This window comes from Lagenorhynchus albirostris, chromosome 1 (genome assembly GCF_949774975.1).
Source record: "Lagenorhynchus albirostris chromosome 1, mLagAlb1.1, whole genome shotgun sequence".
In the NCBI taxonomy this organism is placed as follows: Eukaryota; Metazoa; Chordata; class Mammalia; order Artiodactyla; family Delphinidae; genus Lagenorhynchus; species Lagenorhynchus albirostris.
Genome location: NC_083095.1, coordinates 118,210,385 through 118,235,752, shown reverse-complemented (window position 1 = coordinate 118,235,752; position 25,368 = coordinate 118,210,385). Strand labels below are relative to the sequence as shown.

The window sequence follows — 25,368 nt, the reverse complement described above, 5'->3', positions numbered from 1 at the left end:
CTAAGGATTTCTTCTGAGGTTAACTTCCCCAGTGAGACATCTGATATTTTTCCTCCTCTTTTTGCATCTATTTTATTATAGAGCGCTATCATAATGATCAGTAAAGCAAACATAAAGAATATAAAAATGGCTCCTTGAGACTCGAGGGCGGCGGTCCTGCGCCGGGCGAGGAAGCGCCTGTAGCCTCTCAAAGGCCGCAGGGTTGTGTAACAGGTCGCCTGCCGGACAGAAACGCTCGACAGCCCCGCGGGCCAAGTCGCGGGCGCCCGCGCGCAGGCATTAGCTCCTCCCTCCCTTCCTTCCACCCAACGGCTGAGGGTGTGGTCGGGAGAAGGAGCCCTGAGGCTTCCTGAAGACGCCACGGCTCCGCCTCGGCTTCCGCCAGCTGCGGCGTCTGGAGAAGGTCGGGATGTTGTCACTTCCTCCGGAGCAGCTCTCTGCATCCGGGTCGGCTGTTGCCGCTGTGGCTGAGGGACTGGGCCCGGGTCTCACCGTCGGAGGGGAGCGGGCTCCGCTCGGCGCTACCTTCTGCGACCTGGCCGTCAGCCCTGCGTCGCCGGCCTGGAGGGGCGAAGAAGACGAGGAGGCCAAGGGTTCCTCCGGGGTCAGTGCGACTCGGGAAGGCTGGGCACGGCGGGTCTGAGCTGGGAACAGTCCTGGGGTGGACGGGGGGGACGTCCGAGGGGCGCGTATCCCGGACCGCCCGACAAGGGAAGCCCAGAGCGGTATCCGCTGTAGGAGGCGCCGCGGAAACTGCCCGGAGGCACTTCCCGGATCCCCGCCCCGCTTAGGCCCCCGCCCTTGGCCAGGCTTCTGATTCCTTTTTGCCACCCTTGCGTCCCCCCTTCTCCCACCCCTTTTCCGTTTGTAGGGGTGGTGCTCTCTTCTCTGCCCCTCTGCACATCCCCCACTCTGGGGGCACGTTGGTCCCTTGTTTGTCACCAGCGTTGGTCCTGGTGCAGAACAAAGAAACTTGGATGTCTAATGTGCTCCACACCCTCCGGGAATATAGACACGGAAGCGGCATCTGTAATCAGGGCTTTAATGGACCTTGATATGTGGAAAGCCCAGTTCCTGCGTGGATTCAGACACTGCCTTTTACTTCCGTACCTGGCAAAAGTGGTTTGAGTTTCTTGATGCCCCTGGAGATCTACTAGAGCAACTCCTATTAAATCAGAAATGTATTTGGGTCTGATACGTTGCTTTGAAACCCCCTTGGTCTTCCCTGTTCTGGGCAGCTCTTTGAGAGCACGGCTTTTGTCATCTAGGTAGTCGTAGCGCCTTGCATGTAGTTAGTTTAATGAAGTGTGATTGTGTTTTGGTGGTGGGTTTTTTTTCTCGGAGTTTTAAAAAAAGGCTATTTCTCCTAATGCTTAATTACTTAATTTTTAAAATTAAACGTATTTTTTCTCTAAAATTATATAAGAATTTCTGCCATTTGTAAATGGGTGTTGTTTCCTCAAAATTATAACTGAAGTTACCGTGTCTAGTTACCCTACAGACTATTTTCTTATGATTTTGCATATCTTCTTATCATTTTACATTTTCTCCACACAATCTTTTTGAGTTTCATGATCTCCTCTATTGCAGCCTAATATTGTTGCGTTTAGACAGGAAGTATGACAGGTCCACTTCTGCAAACATGGGGCTTGAACTAGATCATCATAAGTCTGTGCTATTGTAGTCTTTAGGCATTACAGGACCTTTGAAGCTAAGTGTAGCCATATCTGGCATTGCAGGCTTATTCTGTACAAAGTTGCCAGTGAACTGGAGACGGTGTACTGTATTAGAAACAGTCTAGGTCTAATCTGGAAACCAGAATGTAGTGTTATTTGCCTCATATATAAGATAAAATGGGGGTAATAACATCAGTGTTTTATACGACACAAAATTTTTGGGTGGGACGCATGGGATGATGGATGTACAAGTGGTTAGTAAAGGGGAAAAGCACTCTTTAGGAAAGTAGTTCTCTTCCTTCTCCTGGTGTAATGCTCGTAGAAGGAGCAGTAGTGGAGAAAGGCATCTAAGAAAGGAAGTATATGTATAGCCAGATCCGATAATTTAACCTTGGCTGATAGTGGATCAAAAAATGCCATGTGAAGTTTGCATCCTATAAAGCAGAGTGCTAGTATAATGTGATGATAATAATATTCCAAAGTTATAATTTTATGTTACATCTAATATTTGTAACTCCACAGAAAAGTGTTACAGATCAGTTTTTAGACTTTAATCTTCTTAAAGGTCTCAGAGCATTTCCAGTACGTTCTGCATACTGATAATATAATGTACCTTGTATAGTTGGCATAATTACCCTGTGCTTTATCGTCACAATTTTGAGAAACAGCACTATTGTAATTTCTCTTGAATTTTGTGTTAACATTTCTGATAGGGTGTCACATTTAATTGAGATATATAATTGACATGACATTTTTTTAGTTTCAGGTGTACAACATCATGATTCGATATTTGAATATATTGCAAAATGATCACCACAATACGTCTACTTAACATCCACACTTAGTTACAAATTTTTTTTTCTTGTGATGAGGACTTTTAATATTTACTCTCTTAGCAGCTTGTATATATCTAATACAGTTTTATTAATTATAGTCACTATGCTGTACATTACATTTCCAGGACTGACTTATTTTATAGCTGGAAGTTTGTACCTTTTGACCCCCTTCATCCATTTTACCCACCTCCCACCCCACGACCTCTGGCAACCACCAGTATGTTCTCTGTATCTATGAGCTTGGTTTCGGGGGGGTTGGGTTTTTTCTGTTTTTTTGTTTTTTGGGTAAGATTCTACACATAAGTGAGATCATATGGTGTTCGTCTTTCTCTGTCTGACTTATGTTACTTAGCATAATGCCCTCAGGGTCCATCCGTGTTGTTGCAAATGGCAGAGTTTTTTTTAAATAGCTGAATAATATTCCTTTGTGTGCGTGTGCGTATGTGTGTATGTGTGTGTATTCATCGATGGACACTTAGGTTGCTTGCATATGTTGGTTATTGTAAATAATGCTGCTGTGAATGTGAGGGTACAGATATCTTTTCCAGTTAACGTTTTCATTTTCTTCCGATAAATACCCAAAAGTGGAATTGCTGGATCATATGGGAGTTCTGTTTTTAATTTTTTGAGAAACCTCTTTACTGTTTTCCGTAGTGGCTGCACCAGTTTACATTCCCATCAAGGATCCCCTTTTCTCCTCATCCTCGCTAACATTTGTTATTTCTGGTCTTTTAGATAATAGCCGTCCTAAAGTGTGAGGCGATATGATATCTTTGTGTCATTTCATTCTTAAAAACCTGCATGACTCTGCTCTCAAGGAAACAATGACAAGCATATAGGATTTTTACAGGTGTTTTGGTGACCTTCCTAAACACATAGGCTGGGCCTAAAGTATTTTCTTGTAGTGCTACCAGCATTGCCAGCTTCACAGGAAAAAGTGAACATAAATATTTAGAATGATGCCTTTTCCTTTAAATGGGGATGTGAAAGCCTTGCCTAAGCATTTCCTTTTGCCAGATTGATTTCAGCATACATGTTGGTTATTAGCACCTATTCCAGCATCTAGGTTAAACTACATAATAGTAAAGTTGTCATGTAAAATTGTAAGTTATAATTCAGGCAGTTCTAAATATGATCTTAATATTCAATTTTTGCTTATATTGTTAGGCTGCATGGGGAAATCCCCGTTTTCATCCTGGTTGAATTTACCACCGCACCTCACTGAGGTCAGCTACTGTTTTTGAATTTGTCTCTGTGACCTCCACTGCTAACTGGCATAAGTAATGATGTACCACCACTACCACACATTTGTTGAGAAATCAGGGTATTCCTGTTGCATTTGGTTATTTTAACAGATGGCATCTTAAAGTATTACTTCCCCATTCTGATTTACCAAATCAATGAACAAAAAACGGGAAACAGCCACGATTAACTTGTGAATCAGCAGCATCCTGATTTCCTTCAGAGTAGTTGTGCTTTTATTGCTCCTGTCTTGTTTCCTGTTCTTACAGCTGCTGATAATGTGCTTCTAAGAACAGTCCTCTCTCTGTCATTTAAACTTTACCTAGTGTACTTCTCCCCTAAAATTTGTGATGAAATGGTTAAGAGTGAATCTGTATTTCTCTCTCCTCCTAGGTTTCGTTTAACTAGCTTAATTAATTATCCCCAAACTAAATATCCATGTCCATATGCTGGGGTGTATTAACATCACATGACTCAATGATATTAAAGTAAAAGTTGAATGAATCAGCTAAATAAGCTGACAGACTCTGGCTGCCTGTGTCTAGAGAAGTATTTTCACGTGGTTGACTTGTTCAAGTGGTAAAGCAGCTAAAAGACATGGTTTATCTTTTAGAATTTCACAAGGTATGTATTTTCTCTTACAAACAAGGAATAATTTTACCAACAGAAATAGACACTGCTTGTATGTAGGTTGCCCCAAATATTTTCACTACTCTTTTTGAGGGGTAAAACTAAACAGGGAGACTATTTATGTAGTTTAATTAGAAAAAAAAAACTTAACAGGTTGAGCAAAACAAATGGTTACTATTCAGTGTTAAACCTTACAATTAAATGTTTATTTTTAAATTTAACTAATGTTTAAAGACCCATTATGTGCCGGACACTGTGCTAGATGTTGGGAGTATAGTGGTAGCAACTTCCAGTCACCGCTTATATTTTTGAAATATTAAATGTTTTTCTGAGTATGTGGGGTATTTGAAAAAAACACTCAGAACATCCTATTATTTTTCCAACACCCAGTAAAAATGTGAAACTAAATAATGAAAGCTCTGATTATTAAATCTAGGAAAAAACATTAATTCACTTCATAGTAAGTATCAAAGATTTGAAAAAACACTGAGAAGTGTAATGAATTTAAAAGTTGAGGGACTTCCCTGGTGGCACAGTGGTTAAGAATCCGTCTGCCAGTGCAGGGGACATGGGTTCGATCCCTGGTCTGGGAAGATCCCACATGCCGCGGAGTAACCAAGCCCGTGTGCCGCAAGTACTGAGCCTGCGCTCTAGAGCCCGTGAGCCACAACTCCTGAAGCCCTTGCTCTGCAACAAGAAAAGCCACTGCAATGAGAAGCCCGCACACCTCAACGAAGAGTAGCCCCCGCTCACTGCAACTGGAGAAAGCCCATGCGCAGGAATGAAGACCCAATGCAGCCAAAGAAGAAAAAAAGTTATAAAAGTTGGAATAGACTGTCAGTTTTCAACCTTAAGTAATAGAATGCTGCACTCTCACTTGAACATGAATTCTAGAGTAATAAGTATTAAGTATTTGGGTTTTATTGATCACAATTTGCGGGTCTTTTCTAATAATTCTGTGTTCTAAATAGAAAATTATTTGTTAAAGTAGGTATCCCTTTTTTGTTTGTTTTCCTCTCTACAGAGAGTAAGAGTTGCTGTCAGAGAACAGTCTATGAAGTGGTCTTTGAAGGTGTGTCAGATTACTTTATAGGTTATGTATCAGAAGCAGAGAAACTGCTAAATAAGTCAAGATTATTATATTTTAAGTGTGTTTTCCATTCATTTCTCAAAATTGCCTGGCTCAATTTTTCCCGGAGAATTAAAAATGCCTTAGTCCTATGTATAAATTAACTGACTTTTCCCAGCAAACATGTTGGTGAAGAAAAGACAGCATTTGCTTTTTTCTATTTGCAAGTGGTTCCTCAACAATTTAGACCTTTAGAGAATGTTTGAAATCTCTTGAGCATAAGTAAGAATTCAAACTGGGAAAAGAGCCTCCCAGTCTTGGCAGAGATATGAATGTAGTTTATTATGTGAAATCTAACACTTTAGAAAATTTCCAATATAATTTTGTTGTTGTTGTTCTGGAACATAATGGTTTTTTGGTACAACTTTGTGTATCTTTTGAATGTTGTAATGACACAGCAGTTAAGGCAACCATAAAATATGACCACAAGTTATACATACATGGTTTTAAAAGTTAAATAATTTAGAAGGATTTACCATGAATAGCATCTTCTCCCCCTCCCACCTTATTTCTTCTTCCACTGTTGTCAACCACTTTTAACTTTGTTTTAAAACTGCTAGTGATAACTAGTAATACTTTCTATCTCTTAAAACATCTATGTTTTACTTCTTTTTTAAAAGATAACTTTAGACATCTATTGACTTACTCTAATGTAAGTGAACTAAATATTCCGTTTATACCTCTTGCCCCCTAAAGTTGTCACGATTTTTGTTGCACTGTTAACCAGTTGATCTTAATGACTTCTTAAATAATATACTTAAACCTGTATTTCTTATTCCATCAACCATACCAAACTCTAGATCCTTCATTTTGTAAACTGAGGATAGTAACACCCACATCCTTTCTTGGAAAAACTGAAACTAAGTTAAAACATGGAGTTGCGTGAATAGAAATATTCACCAAATTCAGTGTCTGAAAACTCATGCTACACTACATGAGAAAAGCCTGTTATAGATATGAAGCAAATCAGAACGTAGCATAATTCATTTACTGGACAGGGACTGAATAGCCTTCTTTAAGTGGCTCAGGAATTATGTCATTGGAACTATAGAGAAGTAATATAAGAGACAGCACACCAGTTGGACTCTGCTGAATCAAGTGAGTGTAAATGCTATTTACCTAGTGTTCAATTTCTAGAATTAACCTCTCTCCGAAGGACAGAAAGTTTAATTATGGGTGTAGAATAGAGCATATATTTATTTACTTTTATTATTTGTGCCCCCCATCCCGCAAATTGCTTTTACATAATTTACAGTACCTAATAAATTTTAAATCGTGTCCTGGGGCACACATGCATATATGCAAATGGAAGCAGGTACTTCACTGCACAATACCCTTATTACAAACAGTAATTACTGGAATATATACACTCTGTTTTCTGTTCTCATTCTTGGGGGAAAAAAGTTGTAGTTGCAACCAACTAAATTTATTTCATGATCAGGGTGGAAGTATGAACTAAGGTATAAGATTATTGCATCTTTTCAGCAGATAAAGTGAAAAATAAGCCTGTAAATTTTTTTTTCGTTTTTTACAGGACCTTGGCTCTCTGGGTTATCAGGAGCTTGTAGTTGACATTGAGTCCAGGCTGAGGATGGAAGGTGTTGAACTTAAGGAAGAATGGCAAGATGAAGATTTTCCAATGTGAGCAATGCTTTTAAATGAAAACAAGTAAACAAAACTTCACAGTTTCTTTATTGAGATGTCACTTACTACAGGGGTCCCCAACCCCCAGGCCACGGACCACTGCTGGTCTGTGGCCTGTTAGGAACCCGGCCACACAGCAGGAGGTGAGCGGAGGGCGAGTGAGTGAAGCTTCATCTGCCGCTTCAGTGCCGCTCCATCACTCGCATTCCTGCCTGAACCATCCCCCCACTGCCCCTCTGTCTGTGGAAGAATTGTCTTCCACGAAACCGGTCCCTGGTGCCGAAAAGGTTGGGGATTGCTGACTTACTAAATGAATATCAGGCTTCTTAAAGAAACCCAGTGTTGCAAAGTATTCATTTAATACTGGTAATAAGAGTCTGAGGGGTTTCTAGGGGAAGATGGTCTTTAGAAGTCTATAGGAATTGTTAAGTTGTATGCTTTTATTTTGAGAAAAAGCTTGTTAAGTAACCAAGGAAGAGCTTTCTAGGTTATCTGGCGAGCTACCTTGACACATTTGCATTTGTGTTTACAATTGTATTGGCACCAGTTGGGTTAAGAGAAAAAGAGCAAAGGCAGACTTTATATTTAAGTGATGCTTCCATGCCATCTTGGTCAGAAGACCATCCCAGTGCATAAGAAGGTTCCTTAGCAGTTGGAATATGGACAGCTGGTGAGAGTACTGAGTCATTGCATAACATAGCATGATAATAGTAATAAAGAAATGCAGAGCTCAAAATATGTAATCATCATTACCATATTCCCATTGTGAGTGACAATTCAACTTCATTATACATTGTATCATGCATCACATTAAATTCATGCATTTGAAATATATTTGTTTTGTAGATTAATGATTTTTTAATTTGTTTTGTAGTTGTATTTAAGAGCAGTTACATAAGGAATATATATCTACTTTTATGTGTTGCTTATGTAAATATGTAAGTCAATTCAGACAGTCTGAAAATTTTCTTTGACAGTGGTTTGTAAATTACTAAACCTTAAGAAACATTGGTTTATTCAGTTTTCCACATAATTGTTTCTATAAGCTATTTTAATAGATCTTTGAACTTCAAAAAAAATTTTTTTAATTTCTGGGTTAAAAATTGTGTCTGTATGTTCTAGACCTTTACCGGAAGATGATAGTATTGAAGCAGATATATTAGCTGTAACTGGACCAGAGAGTCAACCTGGTAAGAACTTGACACTTAGTGATAGACTTTAACTGTGCTAATTTTTGAACACATTTCTTTGTCAAGATAAAAAATATACTCAGTTTTTATTCCATCATAGGGTGCCAAAGGGTAATTTGAATGTTTAGGAAAGCGTTTTTGGATTGCTTTGGAATACTTTCCAGAAACATACCTTTGGGTTTTAGAAATTTCAACCATAAAGGGGTGAGAGGAGATCGTTTTTAATAGTAAAAGGTGACTGTAAGGTCTGCTGCTGTTATTTAAAAAGGCATATCCTTGCTGGGATGTGTCATCTTGCTGTGATACAGAAGCAATAGTGATCAAAATCCAAAGTTTGTAAATAAGTGCTTTGGAATTGTGTTTAATTAATGTTATTTTCTCAAGAATAAAGTGATTAAAATTTTTCTCTTATTCAGTTTATACATCTAAGCATTTTTTCTAAATATATCTTTCACTTTTTTTTTTTTTTTTTTTTTTACCCATTCCAGGCTCACTAGAAGTTAATGGCAATAAAGTGAGAAAGAAACTAATGGCTCCTGACATTAGCCTAACCCTGGATCCTAGTGATGGCTCTGTGTGGTCAGATGATTTGGATGAAAGCGGGGAGATTGACTTAGATGACTTAGATACACCATCAGAGGACAGTAATGAATTTGAGTGGGAAGGTAAGTGTTTCATTATTTTTACCTGACTTTTATTAATGAATGTTCGTGTTTATATACATACATAGTAGCATTTTCATATTAGGATAATTGGAAAAACTTAAAACTTGATCATGAACCAGCTAAGGGATTTTGTTGAAAAAATCAGTGGCTAAGGGATTTTGTTGAAATGTTATACTTTCTAAAGTTCATATATTTGTTGCAAAGATATGAAATTCGGCTAAACACTGAATACGATGGCTTTCAAAACTATTTATAGTAGATTACACATGTGGCTCTATTTTTTTCTTAATTGCCCAATGCTGTAAACGTACGTTTTTCCATGTTGCTCCCAATATTGCTTGATAATTATGGCATGTTCTTTTATTCAGTAGATAACTAAGAAGGAAAGCTTTGAAGAAACTTACGCTTTAGGGAATGTGCTAAAAGTAGTTAAGAATTTGCAGAGAGGGAGTTCTGAAGGGAGTGTTTTTTTTTGAGGGTGTTTTTTTTTTAAAATAGGTTTGCCTGATAGTGCTGCACTTTGTAAACAACTACCTTGAATTAATGTATTCTCCTAGCCTCCACCCTTATATTCTTTATCATTAGTTATTTGGAATTGAAAGGAATTGGCATGTTTTGCTTTGCATGCTTTCTTTAATTAGATAATTGCTGTCTACAGTATCTTTATAGTTGTTAATAATTTATATATGTTTAGTTCATCTTTAAAGTGATTTTTATTTCAAAGCAGTGTTTATCACTAGGTATGTTATATGCAGTAAAGAGTAAGATCCTTAATGTGCTGTTATCTTCTGTTCCTTTTTTCTTCCCTGTTTCACTGGTTCAATATTCAATCCGGTAATAAGCAATATTTTATAAAGATACTGAAATAGTTTTCTGCCTATGTGTTTTGTCTCTTCTTTCTTTAATGCTGCTGTAGTCATTTCCTGGAAGGATATTTTCCGTTAACAGCTTTGTCTTGGAAACAAACAACTAACATACAGTAGGTTTCCCCTTCCCCCATCTTTTGGTAAGGACTATGATACTAAAATTTCGAAAATCATTGCTTCATTAAAAATCAGCTAAAGTGCAATCTTAAAATGTAAATTATACCTAATCATTGGTGCTTGTGCTTTGACTAATGTCAATTTAAAATAGACTTTTGCATGTACACTTCAGAATATTATCAATAATTTTCTGCTTTATAAGACTGATCAAATGAGAAATAATCATTGACTCGTTAACCACTTTCTATCTGGTATTATAATGTTTGGGGAATAATTTATGTGCTCAACAACAAAAAACATTGGCTCCCAGAGAGTTGCTTTAAGTAACCTATAGTGGTAACTGTCTGTCAAGGACAGTGTTGTAAATAGAATCTGGAAAGGCATTGTAGGGCCAGTGTACTAAGATTTTGATGGCTGTGTGAATTAACGTTTCTGAATTTGTGGATGTACGTTGTACTGCGATTAGGTCCTTTCTGAATTAAGCAATTCAAAAAAAGTTAAAGAACCATGATTTCCAAAAAACAAAATGGCCTTATATCAAGAATAAGCCTTTTCCTCTATTACAGAAGAAATATTTAAAATTCCACACACAGGGAACTCTGCTCAGTATTATGTAAGAACCTAAATGGGAAAAGAGTCACTTTGCTGTACACCTGAAACTATCGCAACATTGTTAATCAACTATACTCCAATATAAAATAAAAAGTTAAAAAATAAATAAAATTCCACAGAAGATATAATAAAAAAATTCTCTGAACAATCTAATTCGATAGTAAAGTGGTTAACATGTAATTTGATTTTTATTTTATAAATAACAATCTGTGATTCAAAAACCTTTTATTTTGACAGATGATCTTCCGAAACCCAAGACTACTGAAGTTATTAGGAAAGGCTCAATTACTGAATATACAGCAGCAGAGGAAAAAGAAGATGGACGACGCTGGCGTATGTTCAGAATTGGAGAACAGGACCACAGGGTTGATATGAAAGCAATTGAACCCTATAAAAAAGTTATTAGCCATGGAGGTAATGGTTACCAAAGATGTTTTAGATTTTTTAATACAATATCAGAAATCTGAATGCTTAAGAGAATCTCTCCTTTGAGGTATTACATAATTTTGAAAGCATAATAAACATCATGTTCTTTTAGAAATGTAACAGGTTTGAAGTAAAAGGCTAAAGCCAACATTTAAAAATTGTTAACACGTGCATACAGTAAGTTCAAAAGGTGTAAGAGTGTACGGTGAAAACTGTCTCCTTCCACCCTTATCCCTAGACACCCCTAAACTGGGACTTTCTCCCTTTTTTATCCATTTATAATTTATATACAGTGAGCTACTCTAATCCTTTTTTTGTAGCATTTGTATATTCCTTTTTTTTCCACCTTCATTGAGATAAAACTGACAAAGTGTGTAAGTTTAAGGTGTAAAATATGTTGATTTGATACGTTATATATATATTTTCTTTTAATTTTAATATTTATTTAGTTATTTGGCTACCTCGGGTCTTACTTGCGGCACGTGAGATCTTTTGTTGCAGCACGTGGGCTCTTTCGTTGCAATGTGGGCTTCTCTTTAGTTGTGGCCCTCGGGCTCAGTTGTGGCATGTGGGCTTTAGAGCGCACAGGCTTAGTTGCCCCACGGCATGTGGGATCTTAATTCCCCAACCAGGGATCGAAAATGCGTCCCCTGCATTGGAAGGTGGATTCTTTCTTTTCTTTTTCTTTCTTTTTTTTAAAAAAAGTTTTATTTGTTATTTATTTTGTTTATTTTTGGCTGCATTGGGTCTTAGTTGTGGTACGCGGGATCATTCGTTGCAGTGCATGGGCTTCTCTCTAGCAGTGGCGTGCAGGTTTTCTCTTCTCTAGTTGTGGTGAGCAGGCTCCAGGGCGCCTGGGCTCTGTAGTTGTGGCGTGCAGGTTCCAGAGCACATGGGCTCTGTAGTTTGCGGCACACAGACTCTCTAGTTGAGGCACGCGGATTGCCCCGCAGCATGTGGGATCCTAGTTCACTGACCAGGGATCAAACCCGAGTCCCCTGAATTGTAAGGCAGATTCTTTACCACTGGACCACCAGGGAAGTCCCTGGAAGGCGGATTCTTAACCAGTGGACCATCAGGAAAGTCCTTGATACGTTATATACTGCGAGTGATTGCTACCATAGCATTTGCTAACACCTGTATCACATCACATAATTACCATTTCTTTTTTGTGGTGGGAACATTTAAGGTCTAGTCTACTCTTTTAGCAACTTTCAAGTACATAATACAGTATTGTTAACTATAGTCACTATTGGTACATTAATCCCCAGAAATTATTCATCTTCTAACTCGAAGTTTTTACTTTGATCAACATCTCCCCTTTACCCCCAGCCCCTGGTAACCACCATTTTAGTCTCGGTTTCTGTGAGTTCAGCTATTTTAGATTTCAGATACAAGTGACATACAGTATTTGTCATTCTTCTGTCTGACTTATTTCACAAGAAATGCTCTAATCTTAAGTGTACAGTTCACTGAATTTTGATGAATGCCCATATAACTATATAAACTTAAAATCTACACCCCCAGACAGACAGAACATTTTCATTGCCCCAGAAAATTCTCTGGTTCTCCCTCTCAATGAATACCCTCTCTCCAATAACCACTATTCTAATGCCTACCCCGTGATTAGTTTTGCTTGTTAAAGAATTTCATGTAACTGGAATCATAGTTTACACTCTGTCTACTTTCACTCAGCATAATGATTTTGACATTTATCCATGTTGTTGCATGTATCCATAGTTCATTCCTTGTTACTGCCGGTTTGCTTATCCATCACTATTTTGATGGCCTTGTGAGTTATTTTCCAGTTTGAGCTATTATGATTAAAACTGCTGTGAACACTTTTTTTTTTGTCTTTGCCATTCATTTGTTTTTGGCGGGGGGGGGGGAGCTGTGTTGGGCTGCACACAGGTTTCTTTCGTTGCTGCGCGCAGGCTTTCTCTAGTTGCAGCGAGTGGGGGCTACTCTTCGTTACAGTGCACAGGCTTTTCGCTGTGGTGGCTTCTCTTGTTGTGGAGCACGGGCTCTAGGCACGGGGGCTTCAGTAGTTGCGGCTCGCGGGCTCTAGAGCGCAGGCTCAGTAGTTGTGGCGCATGGGCTTAGTTGCTCTGCAGCATGTGGGATCTTCCAGGACCAGGGATCAAACCCGTGTTCCCTGCATTGGCAGACGGATTCTTAACCACTGCACCACCAGGGAAGTCCCCTGTGAACGTTCTTATACTCTTTTGCGCTTATAAATACAACCTGGCCCTTTAAAATATGAATCTTAATTTGCCTTAAAACCCTGAACAAATCATTTAGCTTTAACACAAAGTAGACAGTTCATTCCACATTTTTTTTTGGAACGCCCACTTTGCATATTTATGGAATATATAAAAATAAGGCTTTGTTCCTTAAGAAATTTACAAGTCAAATAGGAAAAGCTATGAAGTGCAGTTATAACATCTGTCAGTCTGACTGTCTTGTATGTAGAAGTTTACATAGTCACTGTGTAAATAGCACCAGAATGTTAGTGGTAGTCAAAATACAACTCTATAGAGCATGTCATACTACCTGAAATCCTCCTAATTCAGGACAGGGGGCCACATAGGTCAAGCAGATTGGTTTTTTCACACAGTCGTTTCTGCTTAATTTACTCTCTGCCAAATGCATTCTGTTTATTTCTGTAGTCTTCATTCATCTGAAAGCAAATCTCTTGAATATTTGCAGTTACATTATTCTGCCTAATTTAGTCTTACTCAGTGAAGAAAACAGGATAATATGGATCACGAAGTCCACAGACATGTATTAATTCATCTAGTTCATTGGAAGCAAGTTGTGAGACCTGCCTCATTGTTTAAACCTAATATTTTTGAGAAATAGCACTTTATTTTTTTAGGAGAACATAATTAGGGCCATTTTATCCTATTGAGTTACCACAAGGTGTTTTGTGACTAAGGGATTAAGAAAGGTAGTGAATATTCTAATGTACTTGAAATGTTCCTTTTTAGTGCATGTTTGTAAACAATAGGAATGAAAATTAAAGCGGAAGTATTTGTTGCTGGTTACAGCTTAATATCTATATAAGAATTAAAACATTTATATTTTAGAGATTGTAGTTAAAACGTATATTTTAGTGCTGTTTTTCTTCACTTAGACTTAGGTCAGACATAATCTTTTCTTTTTAATACCCTAAAAGCTACAAAATGCTAGACATCATTGAATGTAAAACTATTTTTTAAAGAGCAACTACTTTAAGCAGAAGTTGCATAAGAATGTTTTATTGCAGATGTTGTATCTGGTTGGATTATTATCTATCTACCTGCTAAAATAAGGCAGCTTTCTGAGTATGCTAATTTAAGTGGGTTTCTGGTTTTTATGGCCACTCTTTCCTCTTTAAATTTTATTGTTCTCTTTTTGAGAAGAGAGGATTTAAAGAGCTCTGTAAGACTATACAGGGTCAGAACAAAAAAAACCATACTTTTTGATTCAGAAATGTGTGGAACATGCACCACTATAATTTATCAACCATAAATGATATCCCCTGAAACATCTTCAGAGTATAATCATGTTGGTTTCTTTTTCAGGATATTATGGGGATGGATTAAATGCCATTGTTGTGTTTGCTGTCTGTTTTATGCCTGAAAGTGGTCAACCTAACTATAGATACCTGATGGACAATCTCTTTAAGTAAGTAGATCATCACAAAAATGTTTGGACAGAATTGAGTACATTAGATCTCCAGTTTAAGGAAGAGAACTTTATTTAGCTGGGTAGAAATTATTGCCTTGGCCAAAAAGTTCATTCGGGTTTTTCAGTAAGATGTTACAGAAAAACCTGAGGGAACTTTTTGGCCAACCCAATATAAATAATCCTAGTTCTGATTCCTTACGTCTATCCCGTGGCATTATAAAAACTATCCATTTTGCAACTCAACAGAAGAATTGTCATTTTAAAACTGGAAGAGATACTACAGATTATGTGGTCCAACTTCATTTTACACTTGAGGACACATTAAGTGCTTTATTGGGGAAAATTTCAAACATATACAAAGGCAGAGAGAAGTATATTAACTCTTTGTTTAACAATCACCCAGTTCCACAATTATCAGTTTATACTTTATTCCCACAAATACCTCCCCATGGCATAATTTTGAAGCAAATCCCAGACATCATATCATTTATAAACATTTTAAGATGTATTTCTAAAAGAAAAGAACTTTTTTTCTTTAAATAACCATAATACCAACTAATGCTGTTTTAAATTTTTGCTCTCACTGAAGGGGAGGGAAGGGAATTGTGTTATTTGGATAAGCTGGTTTGGTTCTGCATAGCAGTGTTTCTAAGACTTTATTTGTACAGGTACGTTATTGGCACTTTGGAGCTGTTAGTAGCAGAAAACTACATGATCGTTTATTTAAATGGTGCAACAACTCGAAGAAAAATGCCCAGTCTGGGATGGCTCAGGAAATGCTATCAACAAATTGATAGAAGGTATTGTAAATGCAAGTGGAAAGCTAGTCTGAATAATGTTTATTATGTCCTTATTAGATTAAATTTTATTTCTGTTGCCACTTAAAGTCACCATGTATTTCTTCAGAAATTACATTTATTAATTTCATAACAAGTTTCTATTTTCAAACATAAAATAGCTCTTTATTTCTCCTTTGTGCCACATCAAACATTTTCCTATAATTTACATTTTGGGAAAGGATGGAGAATTTAGTACATTTCCTATTTTATTACATTCTGGATTTTGCCTCATTTATAGTGCTTAGTATATTTTGTTAGTTAAGATGCTTATTTAGCTGTAATCCTTCTTTGGAATGAGTTCTAGAAATGTATTCTCTTGGGAGTTAGTCATCCATGCTAATGAAAGGAATTTTGATCCTCTATTTGGTTTGATTTGACCACAGCTAATTCAAACTAGGTTTAATCAACTCAGATCCAGTAACAGGTTTCTCTTCATACCTGAACATGACATTGGCTGGTTCTTGTAATTTTTTTTTTTAATACTTAGTCATCACTGTAAGTGTGAAATATGATGATAAAAACAGCAGTTTTTATTTCATCATTTTAAGTTGTCTAGGATAATGCTTTTTTTTAATTTATTTTTTTTTTTTTGCGGTACGCGGGCCTCTCACTGTTGCGGCCTCTCCCGTTGCGGAGCACAGGCTCTGGATGCGCAGGCTCAGCGGCCATGGCTCACGGGCCCAGCCACTCTGCGGCATGTGGGATTTTCCCGGACCAGGGCACGAACCCTTGTCGCCTGCATCAGCAGGCAGACTCTCAACCACTGCGCCACCCGGGAAGCCCTAGGATAATGCTTTTAACTTTTAATCAAAATTTTAGACTCCATAAGAATACATTAGATCTGATTCATGTTGCCTGTTCCTGTGGTGATCTCTCCTCTCACCTTTCTGCCTGCCCAGTGCCTTTCATGGTGTTGAAGAAATTAATAACAGTTTCCCCTCCATCCTGAAAAATGAAAAGAGCTTACTTTTATATTCAGTATTGGCTTCTACCCCTGGTTGACAGTCTTGAAGACAAGTGAATGTATATTAGGAGACATTTAATAACAGGCTACACTGTGAACATAAATTTAGGCAAATGAAGTAGAGTTCATTTTGTGGCAGTGGGAAGGACCATTGGAATTCAGGAGTGCATTTTCTTTTGTTTGTTATCTTTTGTTGTCTTTAGGAATATCATATCCAAATGACAGCTCTTGAATGAGGATTTTTTCAATTTTTTGTATAGATTTGCACATACTTACTGATGTCTTAGCTTTTCTTCTAGCATTAGAAGTTGTAGAACTTTTAAATTTTTCTTTTTCTTTTAAACTCCAGGTTACGGAAAAACCTAAAGTCTCTCATTATTGTACATCCCTCTTGGTTTATCAGAACACTTCTGGCTGTTACAAGACCATTTATTAGGTAATTTTCTGAGAACCATTGACTCTTAAAGAAACCCCCACAGACTCCTTGTATGAATTTCTTGTCAGTTCTGTTGGTCAGAAATGTTAACATAATTATCTTTATTTCTTTCCATAGCTCAAAATTCAGCCAAAAAATTAGATACGTCTTTAATTTGGCAGAACTAGCGGAACTTGTCCCCATGGAATATGTTGGAATACCAGAATGCATAAAACAGTATGTTTTGTTTCATTTCTTTAATTATATTGGATCTTTATATTTTGATGTGCAAGAGGTAAATATTTCAGTACCCATTCTTTCTCCCTTCATATATTATAATTATTTTATAACTGCTCTTGTTTTTATAACAAAGAAAAGGGGGAAGAAGACACTTTCCAACATTTTCCCCATAAGTCACCATTTTCTTCAGTCTATCAGTTGAGTAGGAGGAATTGTTTCTGGTTTGGTTCATTTATATTTTTAAAGATAGTTATAGTCTTAACAGATGGTCTCTTGATTGGTTAGTACTAAGGAACATTCTCCAGACTTGAACATGCTGGTCTCCAAATTTGAGTAAGCTTGTCATGGCATCAAATAACATTATTAGGGAAGTAAAATATTTATATCTGTCTAATCTTAATACTTTCCAGTGGCTGGAGTTTGTTCTGTTTACCAAATTCACTTATCTAACTTCTAAAAGGAACTGGTAGAAGACTGTTAACATAAATACTTGAGTATCACAGTGCTATAATATAGAAAAATGTTTCTTTGTTCTATTAATGTGATGTTTTAGTCTGTTGAATGTGTCAAAACCACATTTCTTAAGTCAGTTCTGACTTCCTGTATAGTATGTTAAATATTTTTGGGTTTGCCTGCAAACTTTTGAGTTTATTTTTAGTGCCTTTTTTTGAGTTTTTGTTCATCTTCATAACATGTATGTTTACTAAAATAACTCTTCCCTACCAAGGTATGAAGAAGAAAAGTTTAAAAAGAAACAGAAAAGGTATATGCACACCTTGACTGGGTTGCATCTAGACTAGTCCATTTGCATTGCACAGACTAACTCTTCCTTATTGGTTGGTTAGCTCGTAGACAAAGATAATAGCATTTGTAAATATAAATATACCCCAGGATTCAAATGTAGAGTGAATCCAAAGTTCCTGATGCTGAGTATGGCTTCGATTCACTCTGTTTTAACACCATAATAATGCCAGTTACAAAATAAAGACCACACCTCCTCCTCCCTGCTTTTGGTATAAATACTGACAGTAAATTCCTAAGAATACTATTTGGAAAACCAATTATTTATAATACCTTACCAGTTTCAACATACTTTAAATCTCTAACTTGCGCTTTTGAAATATTTGTGCACTTTTTTAATGTATCAGTTTTCCCCCCTGGGGTTGATGATTATATTTGCAATGCACATGTTCTTTGGCTAACCAACACTGATTTTCTTGTATGCTTAAATGGCCTGCTAACTAGTCAAATTCTACATGTGATAAAATACCTAAAAGTTCAATGTACCATTTAATAGTTAAAACACTCCGCTTTCCATCTTTAATTTAATTTTGAATACTTCTGCTTTGAGCATAACAAACTGTCATCTGTTAATATCTTGGCATAGAAGATGAAAGGCAAGTGTATAAAATAGTTACCATTTTATATAGTAATTTAGAAAATTATAGGATTTAGATCTAACTTGTTAATGGATTTTTAAAATATTAACAACTAAATTAGCAAAACAGATTGATACAGTCTCATAAGAGTTAAGGTGAGAGATTTGTATGTAGTTATCATTTGGACCATTGTAAGGAACTGGAACTGGAATATTCTAACTTTGAACACATTTTGGCTCTGTTGATGAGCAAGAATTCAGTTGACCATGTGATAGAGTCATAGCTTTACATTTCTGTGTGACACTTTACAGCTAAACATTTTAAGATAGAGATAAGGACAGTGATTTTAAATCTTGCTAATTTCTCGTTCCTCTCAAGACATTGGTGTGAATTTGCCAGACAAGAGGCTGAAATTTAAAATGTAGTCTATAATTGTAGAGTATTTTGAAGCCAGCTGCTTCATGGATTTCAAAATGAATTGCCTTTTTTGATGAAATCTGCTATGTTGTGCCTTTTTACAAAATTCTTAGTTAAGTAACTTAGGCATCAGAAAAAAAGTAGAATTGTACTTTTTATTTAAATGTATTGTTTGAAACCTACCAATATTATTTTATCTTGATTTTTTTTTTACTTTCGTTTCATTTAATCTTAAATAGAATCATTACATATATCTTTTAGGCACTTCTGAGTTTTTGTACAGAGTTTCTTTAGCCTTGAAAAATAATAAATCCTTGTCAGCTTGAAAAGGGTAACACTCAAGTTTTAAAAATAGAAGCGCATGTTTTTAAAACCAAGTTAACAGAAACTGCATGGGGGAGCTTATTACCCAAGGTGAAATTTCTATGAGTACTGGTGATAAGGATTCAAAACTGAGTGTGCTGAAATATAGCAGTTTTAAATGTTTTAGATGTTTGTTTCAAATAACTCAGTGCAAGTGTAGCCAGGTAGATGTTGATTGTTAAAATATTTGAACAGAGTTTAAAAATAAAGTGATTATGAAATTAGTTCATACCGATATTTCACATGTTGAAAAGATTGATGTGTTTTGCATGCCTTATCAAGAATATGTACCTTTCAGATTTTTGTTACCAATATAAAAAATATTTTAAAATGTTGTTAATCTGGCTTTACCACAGGCCAAGGCTTTTAGGTCTGACTCACTAACGTTCAGGTGATTGTAGTAATGGAAACAAGTGTGAAAAGTATCTTCATACATCATACCAAGTTGTTTTAAACTCTCCTCCATCAGTGATTCAAACTACTACAAATATAAATATACAAATATAATAGTAAGAGATTGTTGTACATTATCTGTGAAGGGTTGTCTATAATTTTTGTGTGGTAATTACATAATTCTTCTAATCCCCACTTGCCTAAATTTTGATGTGATCTCTATGCATCCCACTCCTGATCCAGTCATGTTTTTAATCTACATCTAGATACTTCTGATTATTAAATTCTGTGGCTTCTTACTATCAAGATAAATAAAAAGTATTCACATTCTAAGTGTACCAGTAAATTTTGGAGAATAATTATGGCATCCATAAATATGTACTTTTACCACTGAACTTAAAAGTTGATCAGTTGATGGCATTAGTGGCATTTAAATATTTCAGTTAACAGCATCATTTTTGAGGGAACTATTTTTCCTGCCACTCAGATCACTTAGCTCCCTGCCTCAGCCATGCTACAGTTCAACATTTTAATATGCCTGTTGTAATTTGAACTTTTAATAAAGTTTATATGCATTTGTATATAAAGTATCTTACAGTCTTTAAAAAAAAACAATAATCACATTCTTGCCAGTGTCCTCTTGCCTTTAAAAATTATCTTTCCTGGTTGGGAAAATGTTTGGTAACCTTTTTACTATGTCTGCTTCTTTGCAAAGCTTTGTTTATAACAGAATAATAATCTATGGTAAAATCAGCCATTATTTTTAGAAAGAGAATTGTTCATTTGCTGTTATCTTATTATCTATATTGTTTTTCATTAAATAGAGTTGATCAAGAGCTTAATGGAAAACAAGATGAACCGAAAAGTGAACAGTAAGTTTGGCATCTAGTCCAAACACTGAAGAATGTGCTGATGAAGCAGTGCTTTTTTGCATTTATAATGCATTTATTGGTCCTGATTTTTATGTAACCTGTTACAAAACTGACTTGACTTTTTCTTAATGGACTTTTGTATAAGGGACTGTTCACTGCTGTACTGGTTTGCAGATCTCTTGAATTTAGCTCTTTACTAGCTAATTATATTGTAATCATTTTATATTTTATATTGCTAAATAGCAGAGAACCACACTTTATATAAAGCAGTTTTTGCATTTGTTTATTAAATGATGCATTTTCTTCAGTAAAATATTTATATGCCTAAATGGAAAAGGAAAGAGATAATATATATTTTTATGTTTTTGAGCAGTATTTTTTAATGTATACCTTTCTTATGGAAGAATATGCAGGTAAATAAGACCATGATTTTGTAAAATGCATGTTAAAATATTTGTTTTTGTAAATGGTTAAATACACTTCCTGGGTCACTTAGAAAATATGCTCATAAGGTGAGGGACAGTTAAACTGGTTCTCATGAATACCCAAAGGTCATATACATAATCTAAGTAGATTAGTACCATTCTGAGTTTTTTTCTCACTTAACATTTATTTCTTAATTCAGACACAAATACAAGTGTATTGCACACTTTTTTTTTTAAACATAAAGACAAGTCAAAAAGCCATTTTTAGAATTAGAGAATTTAAGAGGTTAAGAATTGGGGCTTGTATATATGTATATATCAGACATTTTATCTTCTGGCCAAAAGTCAGAACTTCATAAAAATTGTAGGTTTGTTCACTAATGTGAAATAAGCTGTGTGTCCAGGGTATCACTCTCCTGAATTGGTGTGAGTGCAGTGTAATATTCAGAGAATGTGATGAGTTATTCACTGTCACTACTTTTCTTTAGAAAATAGGGGCTGCTTTTTTAACTACTTTCAATGTGGGCACTTTACCAAAATACTTTCATATCAGGTGTTTGACCCAGTCAGATAAGGTGTGTTTTCCCATTTTCTGTTGAATTATGTTGACAGTACTGTAAATTAAGTTATTTTGTAAGTCTTAGAGCATCATCATATTATGGTGTTTTGCGTTTGGTGTAAGCATATGAACTCCTTGTTTAATTTGGTAAGTACCTTGACTCTGCATTGAAATTGTATTTATGCCCCAGATAGAACTTAATTACCCACAGAATCATTCAAAAACAACAGGTTGGTCTAATACTGTGTCATATACTTGTGTGACTTATACATTTGGTAAACTTAGTACCTGCCTGATTTAAGGGTCACACCACACTCCAGCCCTTCTTATAAGGTAATTTACAAAAGAGTAGTAAAACTGAAGTGCAGGAGCTAAACCTCTAGGATTTATTCTATCCTAGACTGGCTTTTATCATTGCTGTTTTTAGTGTAAAGTTTTCTATTACAAAAGAGAATTTCCTTTACTTTTTGTCCTCCTCAGTCATAAACTTGACACAGTAACCCAAGTCCAATTATGGCAGATGCTGGAGGATTCCCAGGATGAGACTTTCTTTAGCAGCCTCCTGACTTCACTTGGATCCAGCTGCTGTGGGCAGATCCTGAACTAATGTCACTATAGTCAATAAAGCTAAAACCATTATTGCTTGCTCAGATCTTAGAAATACTTTGTGTTCAAAAAGCAAATTAACAGTAACAGTTTAGGCATTCCTTCTGAATTTATGAATAAAAGATTATATTGAATTTAATTGTGATTAGAGTCTATATTTGTAGAGTGCTTTAAGTGACCTTTCATCAGTAAAAGTAGTCTTTCATCTATAAATTTGTGTCTCAGTCAAACCTGGCTGAGCTTTTTAAATAGGTGGCTTTCCTCCACATTAAGTACCCAGTTCTTCAGTTGCAACACGTTACTGTTTATTGACTTTTGCATTTGCAAGCATTGTCCCTGATTATAGATACAACTCGTTGCAAAAGTGGTGCATTTTCCTACATATTTTTTTAAAGTAGAGATAGCCTATATTCTATCAGAACATTAAAATTTAGAGGGAACAGTGATACCATTTGGGATATAACCAAAAGGATGTGCTGTGAATCACTAGATTTAAAAGAATACCTGTTCTAGCCTATACCTTGATGAAATCTGGTATAGGGACATGCCCCGTAATGTTTCATAGCTGTGAGACTTAAGATCATAACAGGTAGGTCAGAGGAAAAGCATTTATTAAACTGGTTATTTGTAATTACTAGCTATGTGACATTTTCCCCATATCATTCAGTTTTAATTTTCCATTAGTGATTGAGGTGAAAGTACATAAAATTGTGTTATTTTATCTTTCTGCTGGGATCATGGTTCTAACTTGTTTAATTTGATGCTTATGCCACTATTTTTTGTTGTGTTTAGGTTCTGAGTGCCTCTTCTTAGTCAAAAGTTTCTCTTATAAAGTAATCTGATTGTGTTCTCCTTGGTCATATTCCTTATTAGCACCAAGGGAAGATACTATATTGATCCCACAGTTTAAGCTTAATAGTCTTTAACTGGGGGTGGGGGGAGTATAAAGAAATATGATTCCAAGTAGGGCCTAGCAGGACCTGGAAAGGAAGATAACAAAACAAGGAAGTAAGAGAAAGAAAACTATAAAGGGATAATGAGTTAGCTAAGATTCCACTGAATGTGTCCTTGTTAAGGGGAGTGCTGTATATGGCAGCAGTTGGTACCATTTCTTGTATCAATCAGGAAGACCTGCAGGCTACATACAGAATATGTGAATAAGACTGTGGAGTGAAGGGGGCAAAGGCTGGTAATACTTACAATGAAAATTCATATTTTCCTCTGCTTTGTCTCTTCATACAAAAGCAAGTTTAAACAGGGAGGGTCAGCAATTACAATGCTCAGATTGAAGTGTAGGGTTACGTTACTTTTGACATAGCTGGTAAACATTTAATGTATTGTTCCAAAATGGACATCACTCTTTAGTAACTATACTGAATACTGAAATTTGCTGATTGACAGGTATATATAGGTTGCTAGACTTTCTTCAACTGCAATTCCAGAATTTAAAAAGGTAAGGAATCTGCTTTTTTGAGAGTCTTCTTTTAAATGACTGTGTTACTCTGGCTGTTTTTACGTGATTGCTCAGGGAATTTGAAAGTGTTTGAATTAAAGGAGAAGGGGCTTTTTAGATTTCTTCAATTGATAGTTAAAAATTAGCATTAGGATATGTCCAGTTTCCTAATGAGATTGGTAAAGTTGTATATAAGGTGACAGCAGCTTCATCCTTTTCCCCATGTGATACGTGGAAAATTGCTAACATTGCTCCTACAGGAGGAGGAGGAAATAGACTGAAAATAGGTAGTTATGGCTACCACATTCTGTTTTGTTTTCATGCCTATTTTTTCTCATCCTGTATAGCTATTTGAGAAGTGGATCACAAATGTCAGAAGGGTGGGATAGCTAGAGGAATTAATGTACTTAAAAGTTAGACCAACTATTCTGTTAGAGTTTATCTTGTAGGAACAGGGATTGCGTAATTTGAGTTGCTGGGAGAAAGAGTTAAGGACTTAGACTTGCATGAGAAGGTCAGCCGGTAAGAGAAGTGGGAGATTCTCAGTGTTCTAATAGTAAGGAAGAATTACCTGGAGAGTCTTTCATCCCCCTCTTCCCATCCCAAGATTCTGAATGAGTTAGAATCATATCAGTGGTGAGTCCCAGTAATGTGATCCTTTAAAATTCTTAATGGTAATTGAAAATAATGTGTTGACCAGCAAGGAGTGACACTAAAATTTGAACAGAACTGTTACTTTGTTGCAGCTATATATGACAGATCTACTTAATTTCTTATGTTTTGAGAACTACTTTTATGAAAAGTTTACATGAAGCACTTAATATAACACATCAAACACCAGAAGAAAATCAAAGTTTAATGCTTTCATTTACTAAAGAATTATTATAATATCTGTCTAATTCTATTTTATAAGACATTCTACAAGAGGTTAAAACATTTGCATTTTGAAACTTTTATGCGTTTTCACATTCAGTGTAGCTAAGGAGGAACTTGGAAAATAATGTTAATTAGCTACTCTACTGCACTTTTTGTATTTGAATTTTCTGAAGTTATGTCCCTTAAACAGCTTATTTACATAAACTAGCTAGTAAATATTTGTGGTGTTCAGGGCACTGACTTGCACAGCCCTTGGGGCACATGGAACACAATTCAGAGTTCGTTAGACACTAATGCACTTTGATATATATTTCAAAGATTAATACATTTTTCTTACCATAAATTCACATGCTGTCATTTAGACACAGTTAATGTACTGTGATCATTTTATCACTGTTCAGATAATGTTGCATAGCCTAGTGCTCTCCTTTTACAGTGAGAGAAATTCAGTTCTGAAGACTGTGTGTGCAAGATGTTGATGTGGTCCCTGTAAGAAATACTAAGGTTGGTCTTGATTTACTAAGAAGATGTAATATTTTCTTTTTCTCTGACTTGTTAGGAATACAATAACTTGTGTCCTGATTCGTTGCACATCGTATTTTTGCAACGTTAATGAATTGAAATAAATTAATTGGAAAGTTTTGGTTTTGACTCATTTGTCACATTTTTCTGTCTCCCATTTCACTACTGAATTTTTACAGAGTTTATCTTGTAAGCTTTTCAAATAGTTTTAAACCTTTTGTTTCTGTAGTTTGGGTGCTGCTTCCTATTCAAGGGGGTGAAGAGTTCATCCTGCTTCAATTTTAAACATTATCTTAACTATAAGCACACTTTGTATTTCATAGTTTAGAATTATTTTAGT

At 36.0% G+C, this 25,368-nt stretch overlaps 1 protein-coding gene across 5 annotated transcripts; it reads left to right on the top strand.

Moving 5' to 3' along the window:
* Window positions 1-358: 358 nt before the first annotated feature.
* On the top strand, window positions 359-25,157 carry BNIP2 (BCL2 interacting protein 2). Of its 5 annotated transcripts, XM_060151096.1 has the most exons (14): window positions 359-604; window positions 5,409-5,456; window positions 7,048-7,154; window positions 8,280-8,347; window positions 8,836-9,012; window positions 10,845-11,021; window positions 14,600-14,702; window positions 15,374-15,505; window positions 16,858-16,944; window positions 17,062-17,160; window positions 17,891-17,926; window positions 20,540-20,587; window positions 23,579-23,630; window positions 24,943-25,157. In XM_060151096.1, the coding sequence occupies exons 1-13, from the start codon at window positions 410-412 to the stop codon at window positions 23,586-23,588; spliced, it is 1,287 nt and encodes a 428-aa protein (XP_060007079.1). In that variant the 5' UTR covers window positions 359-409; the 3' UTR covers window positions 23,589-23,630; window positions 24,943-25,157. The 5 variants fall into 5 exon arrangements, with proteins under 5 accessions (XP_060007079.1, XP_060007098.1, XP_060007071.1 ...); XM_060151115.1 differs by lacking the exon at window positions 17,891-17,926; XM_060151088.1 differs by having other exon boundaries at window positions 23,579-25,157.
* Window positions 25,158-25,368: the final 211 nt, after the last annotated feature.

Excerpts from the sequence above, each read along its gene's own strand:
- BNIP2 (XM_060151096.1), top strand. The coding sequence starts at position 410 with ATGTTGTCACTTCCTCCGGAGCAGCTCTCTGCATCCGGGTCGGCTGTT. Across the intron at positions 7,155-8,279 it reads CAAGATGAAGATTTTCCAAT|ACCTTTACCGGAAGATGATA; the intron begins GTGAGCAATGCT and ends TGTATGTTCTAG. Across the intron at positions 16,945-17,061 it reads GTTACAAGACCATTTATTAG|CTCAAAATTCAGCCAAAAAA; the intron begins GTAATTTTCTGA and ends TTCTTTCCATAG.